Below are 27,729 nucleotides of genomic sequence, written 5' to 3'. Positions count from 1 at the left end.
CCCCCCCCGACTGCACAAATTTTTGTGCACTGGGCCTCTAGTCTATAATAATAAAAGCATAATATGCTAATTAGACTGGATGTCCTTCCAGACGTCCTTCTGGACAAAGCTGGGGCTATGAGGGAAGCCCAGGTCCTGGGTGCAGGAGGGAAGCCGGGGCCAGCAGCCAGGGGAAGGAAGGCCTATCTTGCAGGAATTTCGTGCACCAGGCCTCTAGTTCTTAGATAAAAGTCCAAGTTGATCAGGCCAAACAATAGGATTTTGTAGTTCTCTATATAAAATAGAATAAGATAGAGAATTCCTGTGAAGATTTTGGACTCAATTCCAAAAGGAAAATTAAAAAGTGTAAAACATAATCCACTAAAAAACCATTAAATCTTTTTTTAAAGCAATTTTTTTAATTTCAAAGAGCTCTAATAGCAAGTACCTGCTGTTTAAACTGAGTTGTCAGAGCCTCATTACTCCCCATTACCTTAAAGAGAAGAAAGGAACATTGTCTTTTACTGAGTTGTGTCTTTATATGCCCTTGGTTTTCATCACTTAAAATGATATGGAGAAGTTCCCCAAGTTTCATACGAGGAAGCTTTTAGAATTGAATGTTAATGAAAAAGCCTTTGTTTTCTCTGAAACAAGTGATATACTTATTCCTCTGTGGTAATAAAAAGTATGTAGTGGATCATATTTTCCTGATTTTAAAAGGAAGCTCAGGACCAAATTTTAAAGAGTTAGTATAGCAACTGTATTGACTTTTCCAGCTTACTTTTAAGTCTTCTATTTAAAGTTTATGTGTTTTTGTTAAAAGTCTCCTCATAGTCTTATGGAAAGAAGCAAGACAACTTATAAACAAATTAGAAACTTAGGTTCTGACAAGTTATTCTGTATTTTTTCTTATTTTGTACTTTTTAAATGTCTTCTTTCAGAGGGAGTTCCACCTCAACCAGAATATTTTTATCAACCTACAGGAAATGAAAAGATACCAGAAATTGTAGGAGAGGAAAAAGGCACAATTGTCTATCAATTAGATTCAGGTATTGTCATTACGCTGAACAGTGAGTAATTAATTAATCGTGATAAGGTTATAAATATTTTCTATAATAAATGTGATTTTAGAAAATCCATAGTTCAGTGATAAATTGTCTTTTCCAAACCAATCTGAATAGGAACCCTGAAATTCACAAATAATCAGCTTTAAAATTTCAATCATTTTTTTTTAATGACAGTACCTTTTTCTTAATAAATCTAAGTCCATTTTATAGCTTCTCCCTCGTAATTCCTCTTCCTGAAATTCAGAGGTTGGATCTTTGGGGAACACATTCTCCTTTTCGCCGCCTCCTATATGTACTTGGGTGAGTACTTTATAGTATGTGCATATGACTGTCATTTACCATGTGGCTTCCTGCATTGAGTTGCAGATTTCCTAGAGATAGAATGCATGTCTTTTATAAAAATGTGCAGAACACTGTATCCAATAACAGCCACAAAATACACATTTGTTTCAAGGGCCCCTGGTAGATTCTCCAGTGTACACCATATGCTAGCTTATAAAGCAGGTCTTAATACCGTTTATGTAAAAGGATTGAAATGATACCAAATATATCCTCTTATCACAACAAAATTAAATTAGAAATCAACAACAGAATGACATTTGGGAAATCTATAGATATTTGGAAATTGAGCATCTACCATATGCTAAGTCCAGTGCTTAGTGTTAGAGATACAGTGATGAACAAGACGGAAACACCCATTTCTAAGTAACCCATGTGTTAAAGATATCACAAGGAGAGTTTAAAAATATTTTGGAATGAAAATAAAACAACATATCAAAATTTAGGGGATGCAGCTAAAGCACTGCAAGGTAAATTTATGGCTTTAAACACATATATTTGAAAGGAAGAGGAGGAGCCCAAAAGGGATTGTGGGAGAAAGTCTTTTCCTTCTCAGCTTCCCATAGCCATCAGGTAAACCAAGATGGGCGCTTACAAGTACATCCAGGAGCTATGGAGGAAGAAGCAGGCCAGTGTAATGTGCTTTCTTTCCAGGCTGTGCTGCTGGCAGTAGGCCAGCTCTCTGCACTCCACTGGGACCCCTGCCTACCAAGCCCAATAAAGCACAGCAGACTGGAATACAAGGTTATGTCATATATTGGACTCGTGTGTGCTGTGGTGGCCACAAACACCCTGTTCCTAAGGGTGCAACCAGTGGCAAGCCTGTCCATCATGGTGCTAACCAGCTAAAGTTTGCTGGAAGCCTCAGTATGTTGCTCTGGAGCTAGCTGGGCACCACTCTGGGGCTCTGAGAGTCCTGAATTCTCACTGGGTTGGTGAAGATTCCACATACAAATTCTTGGAGGTTATCCTCACTGCTCCATTCCATAGGCTATCAGAAGAAATCCTGACACCTAGTGGATCACCAAACCAGTCCGCAAGCCCAGGGAGATGTGAGGGCTGACATCTGCAGGCACAAGAGCTGTGGCCTTAGAAAGGGCCACAAATCCCACCACACAATTAGTGGTTCTCGCAGTGCAGCTTGGAGAAGGCACACTACTCTCCAGTTCCACCGTTACTGCTAATATAAGTAATGTTTGTAAAATTCTTACCTAATAAACAATTTAGGACAGTAAAAAAAAAGGGGGGGGGGAATAAATTAATTAAATAAGGAAGGAAGGAAGATCTGAAATTAATTACCCAAGCTTTCACCTTAATAAATTTTAAAAATCAGAGCAAAATAAATCCAGTTCGAGCTGAAGAAAGGAACTGATAAAGATACTAATGAAATAGGTGAAATAGAAATCAGAAAAATAATAGAAAAATCAAGTTGGTTGGAAAGATCAACAAAATTGACAAAATAGCCCAACCAAGAAAAAGGGAGAGGAGATACAAATGATTAAAATCAGCAATGGAAGGAAACATAAGCATCAACTCTACAGAAATCAACGGAATTACAAGACAATGCTGTAACAACTTTACGCCAACAAATAGACAACATAGATGAACAGGAACAATTGCTAGAAAGACACAAATCACCAAAACTGACTCACGAAGAAATTAGAAGTCTGAATAGATTATAACAAAAAAATTGAATTAGTAATTTAAAATCTTCCTGTAAAGAAATCCCTGGCCCAGATGGCTTGCCAGGGTTTGTTTGCACTGTATCAAACGTTTAAAGATGAAATAGTACTAATTCCTTATAAACTCTGAAAACAGAGGAGAAGGAAGCATTTGCCAACTCTCTTTGGTGAAGCCAATATCGTCCTCATAATAAAGCCAGACAAAGACATCACAAGAAAACTATAGATCAATATTCCTTAGGAATATAAATGCAAAATTTTTCAACAAAATACCAGCAAACCAAATCCCACAGCATATTAAAAGGATTACACACCATGACCGAAGGGGATCTGTCCCAGGAGGCCCGGGGTGGTTCACTAGCTACACTAATAAAAGAGAAAGATGCAAATTGACTGTACCTTCATGATGCCCACCAGCCAATCAGGAGTGAGCATGCAAATTAACCCAACAAAGATGGCAGGTTAATTTGCAGGCGCCAAGCGGCAGGGGTTGGGTGGGGCAGGGCGGGATGCCTGCGTTGTCGCCATGGCGTTCCGCACCGCCCCAGCCATCCCAGGCCTCTGGGCAGCTCCGGGCCAGAGCGAAGGCGGTGCCGGCAGCCAGGGGAAGGAAGGCCCATTCTTGCACGAATCTTCGTGCATCGGGCCTCTAGTAACAAAATAAGCAGAACCACATTAGTAGAACAGAGTGGGAGGAAACAGCCATCTCAAGGCAGAAAAGGCACTGGACAAAATTTAGCCTTTCATGATAAGAACATTTAGAAAACCAGGAATAGAAGAGAATTCTCTCAACCAACTCGATAAATGGTATTTACGGAAACAATGGATCAACTTCACACCCACCAAAATAGCTATAATAAAAATATAGACAATAACCAGTGCTGGGGAGGATGTGGAGCAGGTGGTAATACTAACACTTAAGACAGAAAGGAAAGGTAATGTTAAAGAGCAATGAGCCAAGAAATACAATATGAACCTTCCCAAGGAAAGGGAAGTAAATTTTGAATTAATAATGTCAGGATCCTAGGTTAGTAATAGGGAGGGACATGGAAGGGAGCTGCCAACAAGGACATCCTCTGTCATCACCAAAAATCACCTGGTGCTCGTTGAACCCACAGGTACCAGAGCTCATTGGAACTTCTTAAAAGGAATTATCTGAAGCTGGAAAATACTGTATTCAAGAAATAGCAAAAAAAATATATCCTCCTAATTTGAAAAATCAATCTCTGTTAAGTAATAATTATCAGAAAGGAAAGCTGTTTTATTGGAAGAGGAATCTGCACAAAGTTTAGTTAGTAGAAAGAAAATGTGTTAACCCTTTGCGCTCCAATTTTATTTTTGGAATTCAAACAGTCTGGTCCAAATTGGAAGTCCTTCCTCTCTTGGTTGCAGAAGTTCTCTGGCGGAAATTGCCAATTAGCTCAATCACCAACTCGACGTTGGACCTGCTACTAGCGCCTGGTCTGTCGAGTCAGCCTCAATGTTGGAGCGCAAAAGGTTAAAGAAGTGACATAAGGGAAAGCTTTCGGAGAAACAACCAGAAATAGAAGGGACAACATGTGCTTACATTCCTCAAGTGGAAGAGTAAAATGAGCCAGTTATTCCCGAGGGCCCCGCTGAGATGTAATTGCACATACTCCACCACAGTTTCCTTGATTATGAGCTCTCATGTTGATAATAATATGTTGGGAAAAGCTATAAGCAATCCTATATAATAAAAGCCTAATATGCTAAGTGGCCAGTCGGCCAGTCGATCATTCAACCAATCAAAGCATAATATGATAATGATATGCTAAGTCTGCTCAACCGCTTGCTATGATGTGCACTGACCACCAGGGGGCAGATTCTTGACCAGTAAGTTAGCTTGCTGCTGAGATCTGGCCAATCGGGACTGAGCGAGATGGGCCAGACATGCCCTGGAGCCCTCCCGCAGCCCCTCCCCAGCTGGCCAACCTCCCGTGTCCCTCCCCAAACCCTTGTGCACCAGTGGGGTCCCTTGGCCTGGCCTGCGCCCTCTCACAATCCGGGATCCCTCGGGGGATGTTGGAGATCTGGTTTCAGCCCAATCCTGCTCAACGCAGGTGGTCAATGCGCTCCCACAGCGAGAGCACCGCTCAGCCAGAAGCCAGGCTCACAACTGGCAAGCGCAGTGGTGGTAATGGGAGCCTCTCCCGCCTCCATGGCAGCACTAAGGATGTCCGACTGCCTGCTTAGGCCTGCTCCCCACGCCGTCAGTCCGACATCCCCCGAGGGCTCCCAGACTTCGAGAGGGCGCAGGCTGGGCTGAGGACTCCACTTCCCTACCCCCCAGTGCATGAATTTCATACACCAGGCCTCTAGTGAAGTAAATAAGGTGGAGCAACTCAGTCCACCTAGCTCCACCTTGTGGAATGTCTGAGGAGGCGTTTGGAAGGCATTTAAAAAGTATGAGGTATAAGTGGGTAGACTTAGGTTTTAGATAATAGGGGATGTGCTGCTTCTACAACCTCGGGATTATAAACCTGTTTTACAGGTTTGGAGTCCCTTCATCTGTTCTAGCCAGAGATATTTTTTGTATCTTACCCAGGAAGGAACCCTGGGTGGAAGTGCTTTCTCCTGATATGGCAGCCCTTACAGACTGTCCTTGTTCTGTTAACACACAGTTGTGGTCACAGCCTTGATCTTGTCCTTGGGATTCATGGAGAGTTGAACCCACCTAATTGGAGGAATAAAGAAGCAGAAAACTGAGAAGATGGGGCTCCAAAGGGAATTTGGGAGTTTGTCATTTTAGGGGCCCCACAGCAACTACATGCTGTGGGAATATTGGAGGAAAAAAGGAAATTGGTTTTGGTTTTTTTTGAGAAATGTTACTGTGAGCCATGAATTGGATCTTTAATGTTACCTAAGAGACTCAAGAAAATATTGGAATTTCCATATTAATGACATCTGGTCACTGGGCTGTACTCTGGTTTCATGAGGAGACTGAACCATGTGGGGCCCCAGCTTTTACTTAGACAACATGGACTCTTGGCCTCTGCCTTTGTTCCTTCCTCTGTGCTTGTTTTCTGCTTTCACCCACTTCTTTTCAAGCTTGATTCCTCCTTCACTCCCATTTATTTTATTATATAGTTTATTTATTATATGTTTATTTATGTATTTATTATATGTTTATTATAAAGTCTTTCTAGTGACGTAGTTGCATAGGAGCAAAAGTCTTCATAGCATTACTGTATTTACTAATGAACTGGCCACTTATATAATTGTGCCCCACACATATTACTATTTGTTTAATGTTCCATGGTCAGCATCTTTGATGGTGTCAGTCACTTGCTGATTGATGGATATTATTAACATCTGGTAATATAATGCAAATAAATAAAAATCCATTGCAAAGTGAAATTACGATTTTTAACAAGAGATGCAGGATTTTATGAAGTAGAAGTTGATGAATGTTACAGAATTGCTTGAATCATTTGCAAAGCCACTGACAAATGAGAACCTAGAAAATTTTTTATCAGTTGGCAAAGACAAAATCAACAAAAGATGACAAAAATAGGTTCTTCTAGACACAAAGATGAGAACATTGTGGTACAAAGAGAAGTCCTTAGGGAACTATGAAGTCCTAAGAAAGTTTTGCAAAAGTAACTGCCAAAACAAAGATGTCATATGGCACCCTTACTGAATTTGTCTGAAAAATTATAACCCCACAAAAAAATAATAGTAATTGATTCTTTATTATCCCAAGTATTAGAAAGAGGTTGTGATTATAATCTAAATTTTGTTAAATAAGATAAATTTCATACATTTTTAAAATTTCATTTTAAAGTTAAAATTTCAATTGTGACCTTCCTTTTCACTGATAACTACATTTTGGTTCCTTTCCCAGGGGCATTCACCCATGCCAATTCTCAAACTGCTATTTTTGTTATATTTAAATCTGAAAGTATATATCAAAACACTTTATGGCGTCTACTATGTTTTCTCTTTTTTGTTTTTCCCCTTATCTTTTTCTTAAATCAATAAATAGGTGCTATTTGTTGTGTGTTTATAAATAAGGTTGCAAATGTTCTCAGATGCTTGATTTAGAATATTACCTTTTGCCAACATCCTTTTAAATTAGTATTCAAATGGGCACAAGCAGTACTATCTGTGCTGATAAGGGTTGCCTGTAGCAAAAGGAAGTCTCTAAGAGTCCTTCAGAGAAATATACTTTAGAATGAAAAGTCTCAGCAAGAACAACTGAAAATTAGAATATTCATTGTTGTTAACCTAGGGCAGTGCTGCTGAAGACAGAGGGGCACAAAGAATATTGCTGGATGAATGGGTTCTGACAGGACTGTGGCTAAATATGTCTGTCTCACCTGCAGTGCCCACCAAAGGCTCCTATTTCACCAGCTCCAGAGTGGGAGGCAAGCGGGGAGTGATCAAGGAGCTCGCTGTCACACTGCAAGGACCAGAAGATAACACTCTCCTGTTTGAATCAAGGTTTGAGAGTGGGAATCTGCAAAAAGCTGTCAAAGTGTGAGTAACAAAGTGGGTTTACCCAAAGGGATGGTGATTAAAGTGACTGAGAAGTGTCTTCAGGAATCATAGTCGGAGTCAGGAGTGTTTCTGCAAAAGAGGTGAAGGGAAATGATTTTTCCCCCAGAATAAAAATTCATCTAAATTGTTTTTTTCTGTTTATAAAAGAAATTAGTGCTCATATAAAATTTATATTGACAAAATTTTGAATCCTATAATCGTGACTCCCAAACACAAGCAATTGATAACAGTTTGATGTCTATGCATTAATTGTTTCTCTCTCTGTGTAATACACACAAATTATATATTTTTATTTTTTTTAAATATATTTTATTGATTTTTTTTACAGAGAGGAAGGGAGGGGGATAGAGAGTTAGAAACATCGATGAGAGAGAAACATCGATCAGCTGCCTCCTGCACACTCCCTACTGGGGATGTGCCCGCAACCAGGTACATGCCCTTGACCGGAATCGAACCTGGGACCCTTAAGTCCACAGCCCGACGCTCTATCCACTGAGCCAAACCGGTTAGGGCACAAATTATATATTTTTAAAAATAGGGTAATGGTGTATATATTTGGACACTGTTTTTTCAAATTGGCTTTTTCCCACTTAGTACATTTTATTTTATTTATTTTTTGTTAATCCTCACCTGAGGATATTTTTCCACTGATTTTTAGAGGGAGTGGAAGGGAGGGGGAGAGACCGAGAAACATCGATGTGAGAGAGACACATCAATTGGTTGCCTCCCGCACGTACCTGCAACCAAGGTACGGGGCCCTTGACCAGAATCAAACCCTGACCCCCATGTTCTGTCCATTGAGCTAAAACAGGTAGGGCTCCACTTAATACATTTTAGATGTTTTTCTATGACAATACCACAGACATATGTCCTTATTTTTAATAGTTCTTATTGTTCTATTATATGAGTGTTCCATACCTATTTACCCTATTCCCACCTGATGAGAAATTAAGACATTTACAATTTTTTATTAAATGAGTGAACAGAATTCACACCCTTGTGCGTGTATACTTTTTAGTATTTTTGGTGTTATGGAACAAATTCTGATATAAAATTGGTGGGTCAAAGGGTTTGAACACTAAGCATTGCTAGTTTTTGCCCCATTGCCCTCCAGCATGATTTCAGTTCCCATCAACAGTGGATGAGAGGGCCTGTTTCCCAATGCTGAAATGTTGCTGAGATGGAGGGGGAAAGGACGATATCCTGTTTTAATCTGTATTTCTTTCATGATGCATGCGGATGAACATCTTTTCATGTTTTTTGGCATTTGTATTTCCTCTTCTGCAGGTTAGGCCTTCTTTTCCGCAAGGTGCATGCATTCCGGCAAAGCCCCCTTATCTTCAAACAACTGATGATAAGAGAGAAAAATAGCACAGGAAGCTTAAGGGTCTGATCCATCCTGGTGATGCCCAGGATGTAGGTACAGCCAACAGAGGGCTCCGGCTTCCCTGAGTTCAGTGTGTTTCGGGGAAATGGGTTGAAGTGGTTGGAAACCACCTTCTGGGCTCTAGAAAGGCACCAAGAAGCTCAGCGCGCCCAAACATCCGGTGCTGCATGTGAATTATGAGACTCTTCTGTCCCACCCCAAATGCACCTTCTTCCCCCAAGTCCCTGTTAGCCTAACATATGAGTTGGAGAACAAAGTAAATTAGAAAACAAATGTTTGATGTAGCAGCCTTTCTGTTGTGATTAGATCTATTTTTACCAGGGAAAAACAATGTTTTCCCAGATTTATTTTTTGAGGGAGGTATTACAGAGATATTCTACATTCTTCATTACAGAGACACCTATGAGTATGAACTCACCTTACGAACTGACCTCTACACGAACAAACACACTCAGTGGTTTTATTTTCGAGTTCAGAACACCAGAAAAGATGCCACCTATCGCTTCACCATCGTCAACTTGCTAAAACCCAAGAGCCTTTATACTATAGGAATGAAGCCACTCATGTACTCCCAATTGGATGCCAACACCTACAACATTGGCTGGAGGAGAGAAGGAAATGAAATCAAGTACTACAAGAACAACACGGATAATGGGCAGCAGTCCTTTTACTGTCTCACGTGGACCATTCAGTTTCCTCATGACCAGGACACTTGCTTCTTTGCACACTTCTACCCATATACATACACGGATTTGCAATGCTACCTCATGTCGGTGGCAAAAAACCCTGTCCAGTCTCAGTTCTGCAAACTCCGCACTTTATGCAGGAGCCTAGCAGGAAATACCGTGTACCTGCTCACCATCACCAACCCATCCCAAACCACACAAGAGGCTGCTGCAAAGAAAGCCGTGGTCTTGAGTGCCAGGGTCCACCCTGGGGAAAGTAATGGCTCCTGGATCATGAAAGGCTTTTTGGACTTCATTCTTAGCAACTCCCCAGATGCCGAGCTCCTCAGAGATATCTTTGTCTTCAAAGTGATTCCCATGTTAAATCCAGATGGAGTGATTGTGGGGAATTACCGGTGTTCGTTGGCTGGCAGGGACTTGAACAGGCATTATAAAACCATTCTGAAGGAGTCTTTCCCCTGCATCTGGCACACCAGGAACATGATCAAGAGGTGAGTCCCCTAATCTGTTGAACTTTCTCTGGTTACTGTGAGCACTATCTAATGGCAGGGACTCGGGGAAGAGGGAAGATCTCTTCTAATGTTGTAAGAATTGGAAATGTCTTTGGAGACAGTCTTTTTTTAAAATATATTTTTATTGATTTCAGAGACGAAGGGAGAGGGAGAGATAGAAAATATAAATGGTGAGAGCGGGCTGGCGTGGCTCAGTGGTTCAACGTTGACCTATGAACCAGGAGGTCATGGTTCAATTCCCAGTCAGGGCACATGCCTAGGTTGCAGGCTTGATCCCCAGTGTGGGGTGTGCAGGAGGCAGCCGATCAATGATTCTCTCTCATCATTGATGTTTCTATCTCTCTCTCCCTCTCCCTTCCTCTCTGAAATCAATAAAAATCTATTTAAAAATATATATAAATGGTGAGCTAACATGTCATCTATTTAGCACAGTCCCCAGCCACTGTTAATGTGTGCATTGTTATCATACTCTTCATCCTGTGACCATCAGGGGGATGGTGACCTCATTTGGAAGACGGAATAGGTGTCCTGGGTGATCAGGAGATCAGGAAGATCTGAGCCTTATAGGAACGAGCCCTGGAAATGAGGACCCAAGGTTTTCTTTGGTTCTGTCTTTTTCATCCCTGCGATTACAACCTCTCTACCTCTCCCCTCTTCCCACAAGTCTGCACCAGGGTGGGCTTTCTTTCAACAGATTTCCTCCACTTATCAATTTACACAAGGCCTACCCACCACCCCTTTCCACGTCAGCACATCTCAAGTCCTTCTGTCGGGCAGGGGCAAGGAGTACTGATGCCGAGTTTACAGCAGTGGCTGAGGGTAGAGATAGGGTCCTCTGAAGGCCATTAGGGGTCAAAATTTTCTTAGAAAGGAAGGTGTCAACAGACATACTTAGGAAGAGACTCCAAAAAAATCCATGCATTTGGAGTCCACTGAGTCCTTTGTTTGCTCCCCTTAATAGACTTCTCGAAGAAAGGGAAGTTCTCTTGTATTGTGATTTCCATGGCCACAGCCGCAAGAATAACATCTTCCTATATGGCTGCAATAGCCACAATCGCAAGTACTGGCTTCATGAACGAGTCTTTCCTTTCATGTTGAGCAAAAATGTACCAGACAAGGTAAGCACATAAGGTAATTTTCTGCTCATTGACTAAGGAAGAAGGAAACTCTCTGCTTCCTATACCCAATAATAGTGTTGTGTTTGATTTGCCATTTTGTCTCTCTTTTTTATCTTGGGTAAATCCCTGCAACCTGGACTTTAAGAATTTAGAAAGGTGTGGTTTTAAGAATTATTCTGTGTCCACTAACTGATGAGCAGATAAATAAAATGCAGTATGTCGAGGGAATGGAATGTTGTTCTGCAATAAAAATAATTAACTGCTGCCCTAACTGGTATGGCTCAGTGGCTAGAGCGTTGGCCTGTGGACTGAAGGGTCCCAGGTTCGATTCTGGTCAAGGGCATGTACCTTGGTTGCGGGCACATCCCCAGTAGGGGGTGTGCAGGAGGCAGCTGGTCGATACTTCTCTCTCATCGATGTTTCTAACTCTCTATGTAAAAAAATCAATAATATACATATATTTTAAAAAAAGAATTGCCGAAACCGGTTTGGCTCAGTGGATAGAGTGTCGGCCTGCGGACTGAAAGGTCCCAGGTTCGATTCCGGTCAAGGGCATGTACCTGGGTTGCGGGCACATCCCCAGTAGGAGTTCTGACTCTGAATCGTGGGTCCTTGCTGGGCTCTGCTAACAGCTTCCATCAGTTTAATGTCATATAGTTTAGACCAGTGATGGCGAGCCTATGACACGCGTGTCAGAGGTGACACGCGAACTCATTTTTTTTGGTTGATTTTTCTTTGTTAAATGGCATTTAAATATATAAAATAAATATCAAAAATATAAATCTTTGTTTTACTATGGTTGCAAATATCAAAAAATTTCTATATGTGACACGGCACCAGAGTTAAGTTAGGGTTTTTCAAAATGCTGACACACCGAGCTCAAAAGGTTTGCCATCACTGTGCTAGGTCATGGAGGAACCTTGAAATCATGATGCTAAGTGAAAGAAAAGATGCAAAACACCACATATTGCATGATTCCATTCTATACAATGCTATAGAGACAGAACTTACTAGTAGTTTAGTGATTGCCTCAACTGGGGACAAGTGACATGGGGAGTGACTTCTAATGGGTACTGGGTTTTGGGAAGGTATTAAAAACATTCTAAACTTATATTACAACTCTGTGAATATACTTAAACCATTGACTTGTGTACTTTTAATGTGTGGATCTTATGGTATGTGAATTATATCTCAATAAAGGTGATTTTTAAAAATTGCTCTGGCTGCTTTGCCTGGGCACAAGTTCAAACTCTTAGTGGTAGAGTTATCTATCATTAATCCTGTGATTTGCAGTGGAAGCAGGGATTGCAGGACAGACAAAATGCTAATGTTACATGAGCCTCCAAAGAAAAGTTTGAGTAATGCAAGGTCACAAATAACAAAGATATTAAAGGGCTAATGAAAGCAACAAGGTTTTTTTTTGTTGTTTTTTTTTTAAAGCAACAAGTTTTTGATAGTTGGCTGAGTGTGACAGTCGGGCATATACAGAGTATCTGCATTGATTTAGAAAGTTGTTTTTCAGCATCATAAATACATCCACAAAATGTAACTGTCCTTATAATGAAGAAACTGGGTTGGATTCAGGAAAACATTTAAATTACAAATTTTCTCACATAAAGATATTTAAGACATATTTTGTATCTGCTGCTCTTATTATTAAAAAAAAAAAAGAGGAAGCTTTTCTTCCTCTCTTTCCCTTCCTTCATTCCTTCCTTCCTTTCTTCTTTTTTTGTTTTTATTTTTGTTGTTGTTGTTAATCCTCACCCGAGGATATGTTTTCCATTGATTTTTAGAGAAAGTGGAAGGGAGGGGGAGAGGGAGAGAAAGAGAAACATCAATATGAGAGAGATACATCGATTGATTGATGGGTTGCCTCCCGCACACACCCCGACTAGGACCTGGGATTGAGTCTGTAACCGAGGTACATGCCCTTGACCGAATTTGAACCCAGGACCCTTCAATCTGCAGACTGGTGCTCTAACCACTGAGCAACAGGCTAGGGTCATTCTTTTTTCTTTTTTAAACATTTAGATTTTTTCCAGGTATCTCTTCAAGTGAAATCACATCCAGAACCCAGTATCTAAAACAATTAAAAGCAGAACTATGTTATTGAAGAGGGGTAGAAGGCTTGGAACACCTGTCCATTCTGCCTCCTCCCTCAGGCCTTGGACAGGAATGCCCTGTGGCTCCTCATTAGAACCCCTGGATTCTATAGAGCACAAGTTAGAAACCACAAGGTAGTGAGATATCTCCCAAATGTAAAGCGTTTTCAGCAGGACAGGCTAGGATAGGTTGGGATAGGTGCCAAGTGTATGTTACAAACTTCAGGAGAGGAAAGAGCATTGGCATGGTCATGAAAGACAATGGAAGAAACTGAACTTGGACCTGAGAACATTGGCATAAGGGAGTGAGAGCGTTCCAGGCAGAGACTGTAGTGTAGGGCTGAGGCATACACAAATCACATAGAGAGGATCAACCCAACCATATTGAAGGGTTCAAATTGGAGAGGGGTAGAAAATAAATCTTAGAAAGGTTGGCTACTAGCCTTGAATGCCAAAGAAAGCCAGCATTCCCAAACAGACATTCAAGGAACCCGAGTCCTGCAGAATGCCCCTGGAGAAGATGGGGAGGAGAAGAAAGGGTTCATGGGCAATGAAAAGCAACATGCTCTCTCGCCTTTGGAGCATCACGGTCCACAATAGCATATTAAATAGCCTGAGAGGTGCTGCAGAGGAAGCCTGCGCCATTTTCTTAGCCCTTTATCTCCCTGGTGAACATGACCATAGAACTCATGTTTTCCTCCCTAATACCTATTAGCATCCCTAGGAACCAGTATTGTAGGGGACACACTTTAGGAAGTAATATATAGATTCCCAAGAGAAACATTCTTGTATCATATCAATGAATCTTCTATATCTTACATTTGCCAGTCTATGATTAACAGAGGATTTGGATTTCTCTTCAGTTCTCTTTTCATAGTTGTAATTTTAAGGTCCAAAAGTGCAAAGAAGGAACAGGACGAGTCGTGATGTGGCGGATGGGAATCCTGAACAGCTACACCATGGAGTCTACCTTTGGCGGGTCCACCCTGGGTGAGCTCACTTCTGTAGACCGTGGGCCAGCATGGCCAGGGGAGCCACGTAAAGCACTGGGGAGATGAAATCCTTAAACATGTTGAGAGGAGAGTTGATCTAGAGGCTTTTCTTGTCTGCGCCGTATGCCAAATTTGAGCACCCAGAATATGAGTGTGAAATATAGTATTTGATGGGGCAATATAGTGTAGTGGCTAAGGGCCTGGAATCAGGCAGATCTGGGTTTGAATTTCAGCTCCATTTACGAGTTGTGTGATCCTGAGTAAGTTGCCTAATTCTTTGAACCTCATCTTCTCTGTGAACGTCAGTAGTAGTGCCTGCATTATGGGTACTACTTAATGAGCTAGTGCATGGGAAGCACTTGGCAGAGTGCCTGCTACAGAGTAAAACGTTATCATTGTAATTACAGCTTCACAATTACAGCCATCATGATTGTAAACATTTTCATTGTCAAAGATTCTTCTGAACCAACCTAAAGCTAGGAGAGAAACCCTGTCCAGAAGCACAATGTTCTAGAATAAGAGGTGGTGTCTTTAATGAGATATTCGTAAATTATATCTGCATTTATTTGCTCATTAAGATTTCATGAGAAATGTTTATGGGGTTTTTTCCAGGCAATAAAAGAGACACTCATTTTACCACTGAGGATCTGAAGTCCCTAGGCTACCATGTCTGCGACACCCTCCTGGATTTCTGTGATCCTGACCGAACCAAGGTAAAAATGGGGCTTCAAGAAGTGTGGTGATGCCGCTATTGTGATCAGTTTCCCATGGGTCCACAGTCAGCTCAGTGCGATTTCGGGTGATTTTTATTTCCTCTTAGTATTTTTCTGAAGCTTTTATGATCAAAGAAAATAAGAAAGGCCCAGCCTACACGCTCTCGGCAAATGGTAAGACCTCAATTCACCAAGATGATAGAAGCCATTGTTCCAGCTTCCCTTCAGCACTTCTCTCCCTCACGTCCAGGCGTACCCATGGGAGCACTCATTCTTGATTCCCTTTCTCCCATTTCAGAAAACCTGCTGTCCTTTCTCTTCTCCAAAAATAACCCTGCCCTTTGCGCACCTGCTAAGCATCCCTGCAACCTCCTCTCTCAGACCCCATCTGACTCGTCAGCCCTGGGAACACCTGATATGCACCACTCTGGATGCAACTGTTTTGGTTTTTTTAAATATGTTGCCCTGACCGGTTTGGCTCAGTGGATAGAGCGTCAACCTGTGGACTGAAGGGTCCCAAGTTCGATTCCGGTCAAGGGCATGTACCTTGGTTGCGGGCACATCCCCACTGGGGGGTGTGCAGGAGGCAGCTGATCAATGTTTCTCTCTCATCGATGTTTCTGACTCTCTATCCCTCTCCCTTCCTCTCTGTAAAAAATCAATAAAATATATATTTAAATATGTTTTTATTTCTTTCAGAGAGAGGAAGGAAGAGGGAGAGACAGAAAAATCAATGATGAGAGAGAATCATCGATCAGCTGCCTCCTGCATGCCCCCCACTGGGAATCGAGCTTGTAACTCAGGCATGTGCCCTGATTGGGAATTGAACCTCCTTTCATAGGTCGATGCTCAAGCACTGAGCCACACTGGCCGGGCTGGATGCAACTGTTTAAAAAAATATGTTTAAAGGAGAATTTGACCGAAACGTGGCCCGTTAAATCATAGTTGCCATAGGCCAAAATCTGAACAACCCCATTCTAACTTCCTTCCTTACTACTCAAAAACAAAATTAGCCCTAACCGGTTTGGCTCAGTGGATAGAGCATTGGCCTGCGGACTGAAGGGTCCCAGGTTCGATTCCGGTCAAGGGCATGTACCTTGGTTTCGGGCACATCCCCAGTAGGGAGTGTGCAGGAGGCAGCTGATCGATGTTTCTGTCTCATCGATGTTTCTAGCTCTCTATCCCTCTCCCTTCCTCTCTGTAAAAAAATCAATAAAATATATTTAAAAAATAATAATTAAATTAAATTAAATTAATCAGGCCTTTGGGTTAAGAAGTTTATAATTGGCTATGGGCAGGAAAAAGTGGCTAAAGCAGTGCTCTTTGGTGTTCTGCCCCCAAAACACTCCTTTTTTTAAAATATTTTATTTTTATTGTTGACATTATTATAGATTTCCCCTCTTTGTGCCCACCTCCACCCAGACCCTGCCCTTCCCTCCCTCTGGCCCTCACCACATTGTTGTCTGTGTGCATGGCCTATGCATATATGTTCTTTGTCTAATCCCTTCACCTTCTTTCATCCAGTCCACCCCATTCACCTCCCCTCTGACATTTGTCAGTCTGTTCCATGTATCCATGCCTGTTTCTATTTTATTCATCAGTTTATTTTGTTCATTAGATTTCACATATAAGTGAGATTATATGGTATTTGTCCTTCCCTGAGTGGCTTATTTTGCTTAGTATAATAATCTCCAGGTCCATCCATGCTGTTGCAAAAAGGAAGAGTTCCTTCTTTTTTACGGCCACATGGCAACACTTCTTTGTGTTCCCACAGCCCATGTAGCTATCTGTTAACATGTCCTTAGTAGCAGACATTACAGCTTACTCATCCTTTTTTTTTTTAAATTAAAAAAATTTTAATCCTCACCTGAGGATATGTTTTTATTGATTTTAAAGAGAAAGGAAGGGGACAGGAGAGAGAGAGAGAGAGAGAGAGAGAGAGAAGAGAGAGATGTCAACGTGAGAGAAAAACATCAGTTGCCTCTCGAACATGCCCACACTGTGGATTGAACCCTCAACCTTTGGGTGTATGGACGACACTCCAACCAACTTAGCCCTCCCTACCTCCACACCCTGCCAGGGCACAGCTTACTCATCTTTATGTCCCCAGCAATAAAGTGCCTTTTAGCATATACTTAGTAGTATTTGATGAGTAAATAAATAAATAATCAAAAATAGTTCCTTCTTCATTTCCACAGTTCATGCAGTGTCTAGTAGAGCTTAAAGAGCTCTTACAAAAGGAAATTTATAAGAAATTCAATGAACTTGGACAAGATACGGATTTAGAAAGAAGTTGGAATGACATCTCTTTCTCTGACATCGAATCCAGGTAACAAACTTCATGTCAAAGAAAAACCAGAAAAGTTTTACTCTGCTCTGTTGTTGGTTTTGAACCTCAGGTGCAAAATATTAAATAAATCATGGCACACTTAAATACACTTCATTCCTTTGACAACTATGCATGTGTCTTGACTGGGAATCGAACTGTGACCTCCTGGTTCATAGGTCAATGCTCAACCAGCCAGGCTTCAATGTAATTTTTTTAATTTGGCCTACCTTCCTCACACTAATATTGCAACTTGCTCCCCTGCCTTCACCCTCCTGCCATTGCCCATCCGCCTTAGGTGCTCGGACTTTTTCAGAGCACCCAGGAAAGTAATATTCCTAGTCTCTGACCTATAGCATTTTATCACCTCTGTCATTCTGTATCATTTACAACTGTATTGTGTCTCTTATTTGTTATCTTCCCCTACAAGGATGTAGGTTTCACAAGGCCAGAGATCTTTATTTTGTTCACTTCTATATCTCATGCATCTCTACAACCGTACCTGGCACATGGGGAGAGCTCAGTAAATACTTGTTGAATTAATTTAGTACATAGATCTCAGCCCCACCCTCATCGTCTCCACAGCTATAGGTGGGTGGGTATCTCACGTGTGTGCAAGAACACCAGCTACTCCAGCTTCTGGCCAAGGTGCCTCAAGCCTGCACCAGCTGCCCTCAGAAGGTTTCTGGGCTAGGCATGGAGGTCTTCTGCCAGGGGCTGCACTGTAGTCTGTGTGGACAGTGGGAAGCGGATGGCTCTCCCACACTCCCTGTGGCACATCGACATCTGACCCTAAAGCAATTCTGCTGGCTGAGTCTCCTAGATGCCTCCTTAGGAACCTTAAGCCAGACCATCAGGCCCAGTGAAGCGCCCCATTCACCAGGTCTCCTCTTCCATTCTCCCAGAATCCTTTGCCTAACTCCCCAGGATAAGTGCACCAACCCCACTCTCACCCTCAAAAACTAAATGTCCCCTGCATATCAATTCATACAACAGAGCTCAGGGGACTCAACTCAGAAACAGCCAGACGCTCAGCAGGGAATGCCGACGCATTCAGTTAGGAATTATGGAAACCAGTTTGCCAGCCTCTGCATCAGGAACCCCCTTTCCATTCTCACCATTACACAGAGAAGCAGACTGAGTGTACAAGCTCAGTTGGAGTTTGCTCTGTCTGGGTGTGAACACACTGGTTTTGAGCATTTCTGGGCCATACATACTGCACCTAATGCTCTTATCCCATTTGTTAACGCTCTCCATTGCCTCTGAAAGGCACCTCAGAGACTGTTATCTAGTGGCCTCAAAGGCTGTGGAATTGGGAGTTAGATCAGAGAAGAAGAGGCTTTCTTCCTGCCGTCTTCTGTCGGGCTCCTCCTTGTTGTGCACTGGCGGGAGGGAGGGGGAGCAAGAACAGAATGAAAGGGCTGAGCAAAAGGATGGTTTGAAATGCTGTCTTTACCCAGATTTGAGTTTTGTGCCGAAGACATTTTTTTATATGGAGCTCATGTTGCAGAGCACAGCTCTCAATTCTAGCCAGCCACTCTCCAGGAAAGGGGAAAAGATAATGTGACACATGATAAAGGAAGAAAGGGTTCATTATCTGAGGACTCATTCATCCTAGCCCTTGAAGACTGGGGGCGGGGACAGTTCGTGAGGGAGGACTTGTGATCCGTCTAGACACGCATCCAGAACTTTTGAAAGGTGAATTGGGGTGATGAAAATAATAGTCCTAGTCTCTGACCTATAGATTCTTTGTATTAAATGTATTTATTTATATATTGAACACATTCTTAAAGAAGACCTAGTAGGATCCTGGCTCTCTGAACTGGTACTGGCCAGACAGGAATGAATGAGACAGAGTCCCTGCTTCCAAACAAATTACAGTTCCCTGGCATTCTCTAGGGCTGCACATTGAGAATCCTGCAGCCTCTCACAGTTGCTGCCAAGGGCAGCTCTGCCCATCTGGCTGGTTGGTATTTTTTTTAAAGATTTTTAAAATTAATTTTTAAAGAGAGGAAGGGAGAGGGAGAGAACCATTGATGTGAGAGCAAAATTGATTGGCTGCCTCCTGCATGCCCCCAATCGGAAATTGAGCCCCCAACCAGGAATTGAGCCGGCAACCCTCGCATGTGCCCTGACCAGAAATCAAACCTGCAACCTTTTGGTGCATGGGACGATGCCCAACCAACTAAGCCACACTGGCCAGGGCAGGTTGGTGTTTTTATTTTTGTTTTGTTTTTTGTTTTTTTTGCTACACAGATTGCAAACTCCTTGGGGCAGGAGCTCTGCCGTGTCCATTTCTGTTTCCTGTGCCTGATGCACTACCTGGCATGCAATGGGCATTCAGAATGAATGAATGAATGAATGGATATGCTTGTCAAGAATTCTTAGCAATTAAAACACAGACAGTGTGGGCAAATAGTGGACTAGATATCCTAACCCCATGCAGATGGCCTGGTGAATGGTATACTTCCAGACATGAATAACAGGTTTTTCCCTTTCTTCTCTCCTTTTGAAAACAGCACCTGTGGTTCTGACAGTTCCCTCTCAGACGGTCTCCCTGTTCAACTCCTGAACATAGCACATGAGGTGAGATTAGATAGACTCTTATACCCAAAGAGTAGCAGCCTTAAAAAAGCATGACACCACTGGATAATGTGGTGGAATTTTCCAACTATTCTAAGATCTGCAGAAAATAGAGCAATAGTGTCCCAACTGGTTATGAAGTCTTTGTCTGTTATAACTTTCATTTTAAAAATCTAGGCGGGGGAGGGGAGGGTGTGAGGACTCCATATTTATTCCAAAGTTAACTGAGAGTGAAAAAAAGAAAGTTTAACTAAAAGTGAAAACCATGTTAAGAAATAGGTTATTATAAATGACTGATACTTGGTTGCCAGAGGGGAAGAGGGTTGAAAAGGTGAAGGTCTTAAGAAGTACAAATTGGCAAGTTACAAAATAGTCGTGGGGATGTGAAGTACAGCACAGGGAATAGAGTCAATAATACTGTGATAACTATGGATAGTGGCAGGTGGTACTGGAAATATCGGGGACCACTATGGAAATTATATGATTATGTAACCACTATGCTGTACACCTGAGACTAACAAAAAATAATATTGAATGTAAATTGAAATTTTAAAGTTGTTTTTAGTTATTTTATTTTTAAAAAGACCCATAATTTTTTTTAAAAAGTGTTTCTTTAAAAATTTTTATTGATTGACTTTAGAGAGAGAAGGGAAGGGAGAGAGACATTAACTTGTTCCATTCATTTATGCATTCACTAGTTGACTCTTGTATGTGTGCTGACAGGGAATCAAACCTGAAACCTTGGCATGTCGGGACGATGCTCTAACCAACTGAACTACCTGGCAGGACTAAAAAGTGTTTCTTTATTCATGTGGTCTTAGATAGTTTTTTATACTTTCACATATTAAGTAACTTTTTTTTGCCCCACCTGCTCACAGACGTTTTCTTACATAGATATTTACAAACAACAAAATATTTCTTATGATTTATTATGCACATGATTTCCTAATTGCATTAAGAAGTATCTCCATCATAGTGTGAGATTAAGGCTGTCAGGAGGAGCCAGCCAAATTATACTCAGCCCTGCAGTTTCTTCAACCGGATTTACAGCAACATCAGATTAAGCTTCACCACACCATAGGTACCTAGAAAATTTGTCCTGAGCTTCATTTGCTTGAAGTAACAACCAAATTGAATCTTTTTGGTGTTGTTGTTAATCCTCACCCAAGAATATTTTTCCATTGATTTTTAGAGTGGGAAGGAGGGGGAGAGACAGAGAGAGAGAAACATCCATGTGAGAGAGACACATCAATTGGTTGCCTCCCACTCACCCCACAACCAGGGCTGGGGATTGAGCCTACAACTGAGGTACGTGCCCTTGACTGGAATTGAACCTGGGACCTTCAGGCTGCGGGCTGACGCTTTCTCCACTGAGCCAAACCATCCAGGGCCCAAATTGAATCTTTTAACCACACATCAAATAGTCAGTATTGCCTGTACCTGACATTATTGCCATAAGTGATCTGGCTTTAAATTATAAATCAAAAATACTTGGTCATTGGAGTATGTATGATAGTAGGATTTGGGGGCTGTTACATGGGAAGCAGCCTCCGATAAGGAGATAACAACTATTTGTTCTGCAAACCAACAGTGTAACTCTGAGGACGGCACACTGGCTCAGCCATCGTGTCTTGAGTGTTGTGTGAAGAGTCCTCTGGGATCCTCTATGACTAGTTTCTCTGTACTTTTTGAAATAGTTGCATCATAAGAAGAAGATATACAAGAAGAAGAAAAAGAAGCCACTTCAGACGAGGAAACAGCGAAATGAACAGTATCAGAAAAACAATATGATACGGGAGTTGAAGTCAAAAGAAGATGCCCTGGTAAGAAAGCTCTGCTGCCTGCCTCTATTGTCAGGTAAAGAGTATTCCATTAACGGCAGTACTGGGGGTTAAGGTTTACTCTAAATCAGAAGGGGGTCAGAGGTGAAAGCTTTCTGTCTTGAGTTCAGAGCTCTTTCATGGTCCTCTGCTGTGCTCTGGAGCTGCAAGTTTGGGCGTTGACCAAGTCTGGATTTCCAGAAGGAAGTGGTGGAATGGCTGGCAAAGGAGGGGCCGGAGCTAGTCAGGGTTGCTGGGTGCTAAGGGGTCAGGCCTGGCCCCGCTAACACTAACGACACCTGGATAGCTCCTTCCTTGTCTTTCTCCCAGCTGTTGTACCTACATCATACCCTCTGCTTTCTAAAGTTGAAAATGCTTTCAGAGGTGGGAGTTTCACTGTTGGGTGAATTGGGTCAATTATGAGCAGATTAATTGCAATCGGTCAATTGAAAAACATTCTCTTTGCACTAATCCTTCTAGAAAAGACCAGGATTTGCTTCCACGATGCAAAAGCAGCCTTCCTTTTTAAAATATTCTGAGAATGTCAGTTCTTCAACAGTAAAAAATGAAAGACCAAGGATGAATGAGGTAATGTTTTTGCTTGACTTTTTTTTAACTCACTCATGGAAAAAATGTATTAAAACTTTTTTTGTAAGTTTTTTAAAGTGTACAACGTGATGATTTGATGTGCATACATTGTGAATGATTCTCACCATTGAGTTAACTAACACATCCATCACCTCACATGGTCATCTTTTTTTCTTTTGGTGAGAACATGTCCATTTCTACTCTTAGCAAATTTTAATTATACAATGCAGTATTATTAACTATAGTCACCATGTTATACATCAGATCGTCACACCTTATCTGATAACTAAAAGTTTGTACCCTTTTACCATCCTCTCCCTATTTGCCCCACCTCCCAGTCGCTGGCAACCACCATCTACTCTGTTTCTATGAGTTTGAGTTTTTTAGGTTCCACATATAAGTGTAATATTTGTCTTTCTCTATCTGGTTTATTTCACTTAGCATAACGTCCTCCATGATCATCCATGTTGTCATGAATGGCAGAATTTCCTTCTTTATTATGGCTAAATAACATATGTTTGCACATATTTTTTTCCCATTCAGTAGATTGCCTTTTAATTTTATTGATTTTCTGTGCTGTGCTTTTTAGTTGATGTAGTCTCACTTGTTTGTTTATTTTTTTCTTTTGTTGTCTTTGCTTTTGTTGTCAAAACAAAAAAAATCATTGCCAAGACCAATGTCAAGGAGCTTACTTCCTATGTTTTCTTTTAGGAGTTTTCCAGAGTTAGATCTTAAATGTAGGTTTTTAATCCATTTTGAGTTGACTATTGTGTATAGTGTAAGACAGGTACAGTTTCATTCTTTCACATGTGAATATCTAGTTTTTGCAACACCATTGTATATTCTTGGCTCATTTGTTAAAAATTAAATGACCATATACGCATGACTTTATTTCTTGGCTCTATATTCTGGTCCATTCTTAACTCTCGTTCACACAGATTCTCTAATTTTTCCAATTAGTATGTCTCTCCCACAGGGCGAAGAACACAATAGCCCTCTGTGTCACCCTTACCTGTCAGTGACACTGGGAGCAGGGGAACATTAAAATTTGGTGGGGAGACTGGCTCTGCTTTGGATTACACACCACTGAAGTCTGACACCAAATTTTGGTGATTTGTGACTTTATATCCAGAACATAAGAACAGGCTGTTTTACCATCCAGCCAGCCGTTTATTCAACAAATTGTATTGTGTAACCACCATGTGCCAGGCCCTCTCCTAGATGTTGCGAATATGACATTGAACAAAACACTATCCCTGCCTCAGGGACCTTAGAGTCTGGGCTGGGGATTTGACAAGTAAACAGCAAATGACATAACAGAGTAGGATGCAGGGACACAGAGGAGAAGCACCTAACCAACTTTTATACTTTGGAGTTTTGTGGCTATAAAGTCCTTGGTTCTTTTTTTTTTAATATATTTTTTTATTGATTTCAGAGAGGAAGGAAGAGGGAGAGAGAGATAGAAACATCAATGATGAGAGAGAATCATTGATTGGCTGCCTCCTGCAAGATCCCACTGGGGATTGAGCCCACAACCTGGGCATGTGCCCTTGACCAGAATCGAACCTGGGACCTTTCAGTTTGCAGGCTGACGCTCTATCCACTGAGCCAAACCAGCTAGGGCAGTCCTTGGTTCCTTTACGTATAAATATAAGTTTTGGTACAACAGTAGCTAATTCTTAGTGGGTAGAATGTAAAATTGGCCCTCCTGTGGCAGAATGCTACCCCGTGAGTAACAGTGAGATACAGAGGCCCCGCTGTGTTACACTGAGGAACCCTCACAGGCGCAGGCATCTCCATTCAGTAGTGAGGGACATCTGGGGTCTAGTGTAATAGTGACAAGGAAACAGCTCTGAAATCTGTCTTGAGTTCAAACGTCACCCCCACCATGTAATTTTTTGTGAGATACTGAACCATCCTGGGACTCTGTTTCTGCATCTAAAATATCTATATATATAAAAGCCTAAGTGACGGTTACGACCGGATGACCAATTGCTATGACATGCATTGACCATCCAGGGGCAGATGCTCAATGCAGGAGGTGCCCCCTGGTGGTCAGTGCACTCCCACAGCCAACCTCCCGTGGCTGGCCCCCATTAGCCTGATTGGGACTGAGCGAGATGGGCCCCAAGCGGCCCCAATCACCGGCCAGGCCGAGGGACCCCACCTGTGCATGAATTCATGCACCAGGCCTCTAGTTGGGGTAATTATATCAACAACATAAGGTTGGTTGAGAAGATTAGATGTGAATCTGTGTGTAAAAGGCGTGGCATATGGTAGGTATTCAATAAATATTATTGAATTATTTGAATTATTTTCTTTGAATTATTTGTGTCCTGCCTCTCTTTTTGTGTTAGAGTATCATAATGAATCAACATGCATGAATGAAAAACACTCAGAGAATGTATATTCTACATACTCACTCTTGTCCAAGTAGAAATTTTAATGAGAATGTGTTCATTTATTCTAGTCACAGTTAAATGGAAGAGACAAAGGCATCTCCCTGGACCCGTCAAAAGCAACTAGCTATATTCTGACTAAGAATAAAGAAAGAAAGCAGGTATTTCACCTAATATATATTATACCTATATGCTGGTAATTTACTTTATTTGGTTTTGAAATGTATTATGTGATTTGAAGGGGTGGTAATCCACAGTCCACACAGTTTCACCTTCTCAGATTTGTTCTGCTCAGGTGAACGCCCAAGGTAATTTGCACCCTGGGGCACAGCCCACCAGGTACTGAAGGGCGCAGACAGCCCTCCCAGAGCTAACAGCTTGCCATGGAGAAGGTACCTTTATTTCAACGAACATTTGTTAGGCAGCTGTTGTTTTGTAACTCCAGGCAACGTCTCAGGTAAAACAGTGATAGTGTAATGCAGCAGTTCTCACCTCAAGAGTTATTAGCACCAAGCGGAGTAGGGTAGCTATGACGTGTGCCCCACACGCCGTGTTACAGTGATCCTTCAATGCTGAGGTTTGTGAATGGTTTGCTTTCTTAGAAGAATAAGTTAGCGTGAGCTCATATTTATCCTTATCCATCGCTCTTGTTCCTTGGCACTTGCATATTCTTTCCTGAAAGGGAGGCAGAGAGGGACAGATGGTAAGTAAGCTGTTGTTTCAAATACCACTGGGTGCAGCTCACGTGTCCAGGGAAAGATTGGAAACCACTGGATTGAGTAGGAATACTGGATATAGAACCCACAGTTCTCCTGAGGGGAAGTCCCTCCTTTCTTCTCAAATCTGTTGCTTGAGAATTGTCAGGTTGATGTTCTCATTTATTCAGCAGTATCCTATGGAGAACCTAATAGGTGCCAGGCCCTTTGAGGACAGTAAGACATGACCCCTCCCTTAAGGCAATGACCCTCTACATGGGGTGGCAAGATAGTCCAACCACCTGGTATAACAGAAACTAAAGAGCAATGAAAAAAGAGGGTTAGCCCTAGCCATTTTGGCTCAATGGATAGAGGTCACCTGTGGACTAAAGGGTCCCAGGTTTGATTCCAGCCAAGGGCACATGCCCAGTTTGTGGGCTCGATCCCCTCCCCAGTAGGGGGCATGCAGGAGGCAGCCAATCAATGATTTTTTCTCATCATTGATGTTTCTATCTATCTCCCTTCATCTCTGAAATAACTGAAAAAATATAATTTTAAAAAAAAAGAAGAGATGTTTAAATAAAGTCAAAACAAAGAGAGTTTCTGTCCTGACAGACAAATAAGTGATGGACTTGCCCTTTCTCCCCATTCAGCATTTATTACAAGAAGCTGTGGGTGCCTAAAACTATATCCTGCAACTGAATCGTGCTGGTTAAGCTGCAACATGTAACCAGGGATTCAGTGAAACCCAGTGTACTGGATGAATGCCTTCCAAACCTGTATCTTTACTTAATTTTCCTAAAGTTCCTAGTGTAGTGTCTCTCTAACAGAAATGTAGGCATGCAACTTCAAGACAGCTTATAAAATGCAGTTCCTGAACTGCTCAGAGCAATTAAAATGTTGCCCATAGAGAACCAAGATGGCGGCATAGGTAAACACCTGTACTTGCTGCCTCCCACAACTACATCAAAATTACAACTAAAAGACAGAACAACTATCATCCAGAACCATGGGAAAGCTGGCTGAGTGGAAGTACTACAACTAGAGAGGTAAAGAAGAAAGCATAGCAAGACTGGTAGGAGGTGTGGAGGCACAGAATGGGCTGGTACCCAGGTGCGCTGCTTTTTTAATCAGAAGGGAGATACAAGCTCCCACTTGCTCTGAATTCCAGTGCTGGGCAAGACTCTGGGGGACCCAGACACATACAGGGAGAAACTGGACTGTCTGGCATCAGGGCAGGAACATGGGGGCAGCTTTCTTCCAGACAGAGATGCTCGCAGTGGTCATTGCTCCTGTGCTGGGACCTCCCGGGTGCAGGGCTGACTGGCAGCCATTGCTGTTTGCTCCACCCTGGAGATTCCCTGAGAACCTGCCCCACCCAATTTACAATCCCACTCAAGCTGTGCACAGCAGCTTTTGCATATGAATGGCCTGTCCTTTCTCAGCCTAAAACCTGTCAAACAAGCTGCAGCTAGGTCAGGGAGCCCCAAAGCCACCAAAAGAAGGCCCAAGGCTGGCACCAGCAGCAGCCTGCCTTGCTGCACAGTGCCTTGCTTGTATCTGGGCACTTCCAAACCCGATAAAAAGAGGAGGAATCTGCAGATCTCTCTGTAGCTCTTGCTGGGTGGACCCAGGCAGTGGCTGGCTTTGCACCTCCTTGGAGATCCAAGAGCCAGTGTACCCAATGGTGAGTGTGAGGCCATACCAGATTACAACTCTTCACATCCATAAGCAACACACTCAAGGGGCAGACTCAGTGAGCACCAAAGCCCCACTGAAGCAAGTCCTGCCCCATAAGGGTGTCTCCTGTACAGCAGCTCTTCCATTGTAGACACAGCTGGTCCTCACAGCCAATTGGCCTGGAGGTCAATTCCTCCCAGTGATACCAACAGCAATCAAGGCTCACCTACAACAAGACTGTGCACACAGCCCACAAAGGGGTGCACAAAGAGTGTCCACCTCAGGTGATTGGGGAGGCTGAGCCACTGGGCCCTATAAGACACATACTACACAAGGCCACTCTATCAACTCAAGGAGACTTAACAGCTACCCAATACATAGAAACAAACACAGGGAAGCAACCAAAATGCTGAGACAAAGAAACATGTCATAAAGGAAAGAAATGGAAGAAAGCAAACTACTGGATATAGAGTTTAAACCTCCGAGGAACTTAGTGAGATCTTCAAGGATCTTAGTGAGAATGCAAAAAAAAAAAAAAAA

At 42.1% G+C, this 27,729-nt stretch overlaps 1 protein-coding gene and 1 pseudogene across 2 annotated transcripts in view; both read left to right on the top strand.

Moving 5' to 3' along the window:
* AGBL2 (ATP/GTP binding protein-like 2) overlaps positions 1–27,729 on the top strand; it is a 36,684-nt gene that overhangs the window by 7,133 nt on the left and 1,822 nt on the right. The window contains exons 7-17 of one of the 2 annotated variants that reach the window (XM_014543396.1): positions 921–1,028; positions 7,414–7,567; positions 9,370–10,152; positions 11,135–11,291; positions 14,284–14,383; positions 14,998–15,098; positions 17,297–17,427; positions 19,944–20,010; positions 21,705–21,830; positions 22,308–22,415; positions 24,886–24,975. In XM_014543396.1, coding sequence (XP_014398882.1) covers positions 921–1,028; positions 7,414–7,567; positions 9,370–10,152; positions 11,135–11,291; positions 14,284–14,383; positions 14,998–15,098; positions 17,297–17,427; positions 19,944–20,010; positions 21,705–21,830; positions 22,308–22,415; positions 24,886–24,975 — 1,925 coding nt within the window. Of the gene's footprint in view, positions 1–920; positions 1,029–7,413; positions 7,568–9,369; positions 10,153–11,134; positions 11,292–14,256; positions 14,384–14,997; positions 15,099–17,296; positions 17,428–19,943; positions 20,011–21,704; positions 21,831–22,307; positions 22,416–24,885; positions 24,976–27,729 lie in introns of both variants that reach the window. The other variant, XM_005870844.2, reaches the window with a different exon arrangement.
* On the top strand, positions 1,372–2,618 carry LOC102241239 (annotated as a pseudogene).

The sequence above is a fragment of the Myotis brandtii genome, unplaced genomic scaffold (genome assembly GCF_000412655.1).
Source record: "Myotis brandtii unplaced genomic scaffold, ASM41265v1 scaffold324, whole genome shotgun sequence".
Lineage (NCBI taxonomy): Eukaryota > Metazoa > Chordata > Mammalia > Chiroptera > Vespertilionidae > Myotis > Myotis brandtii.
Note: the sequence above shows the minus strand (reverse complement) of the source record. Positions and strands in the feature narration are given on the sequence as shown.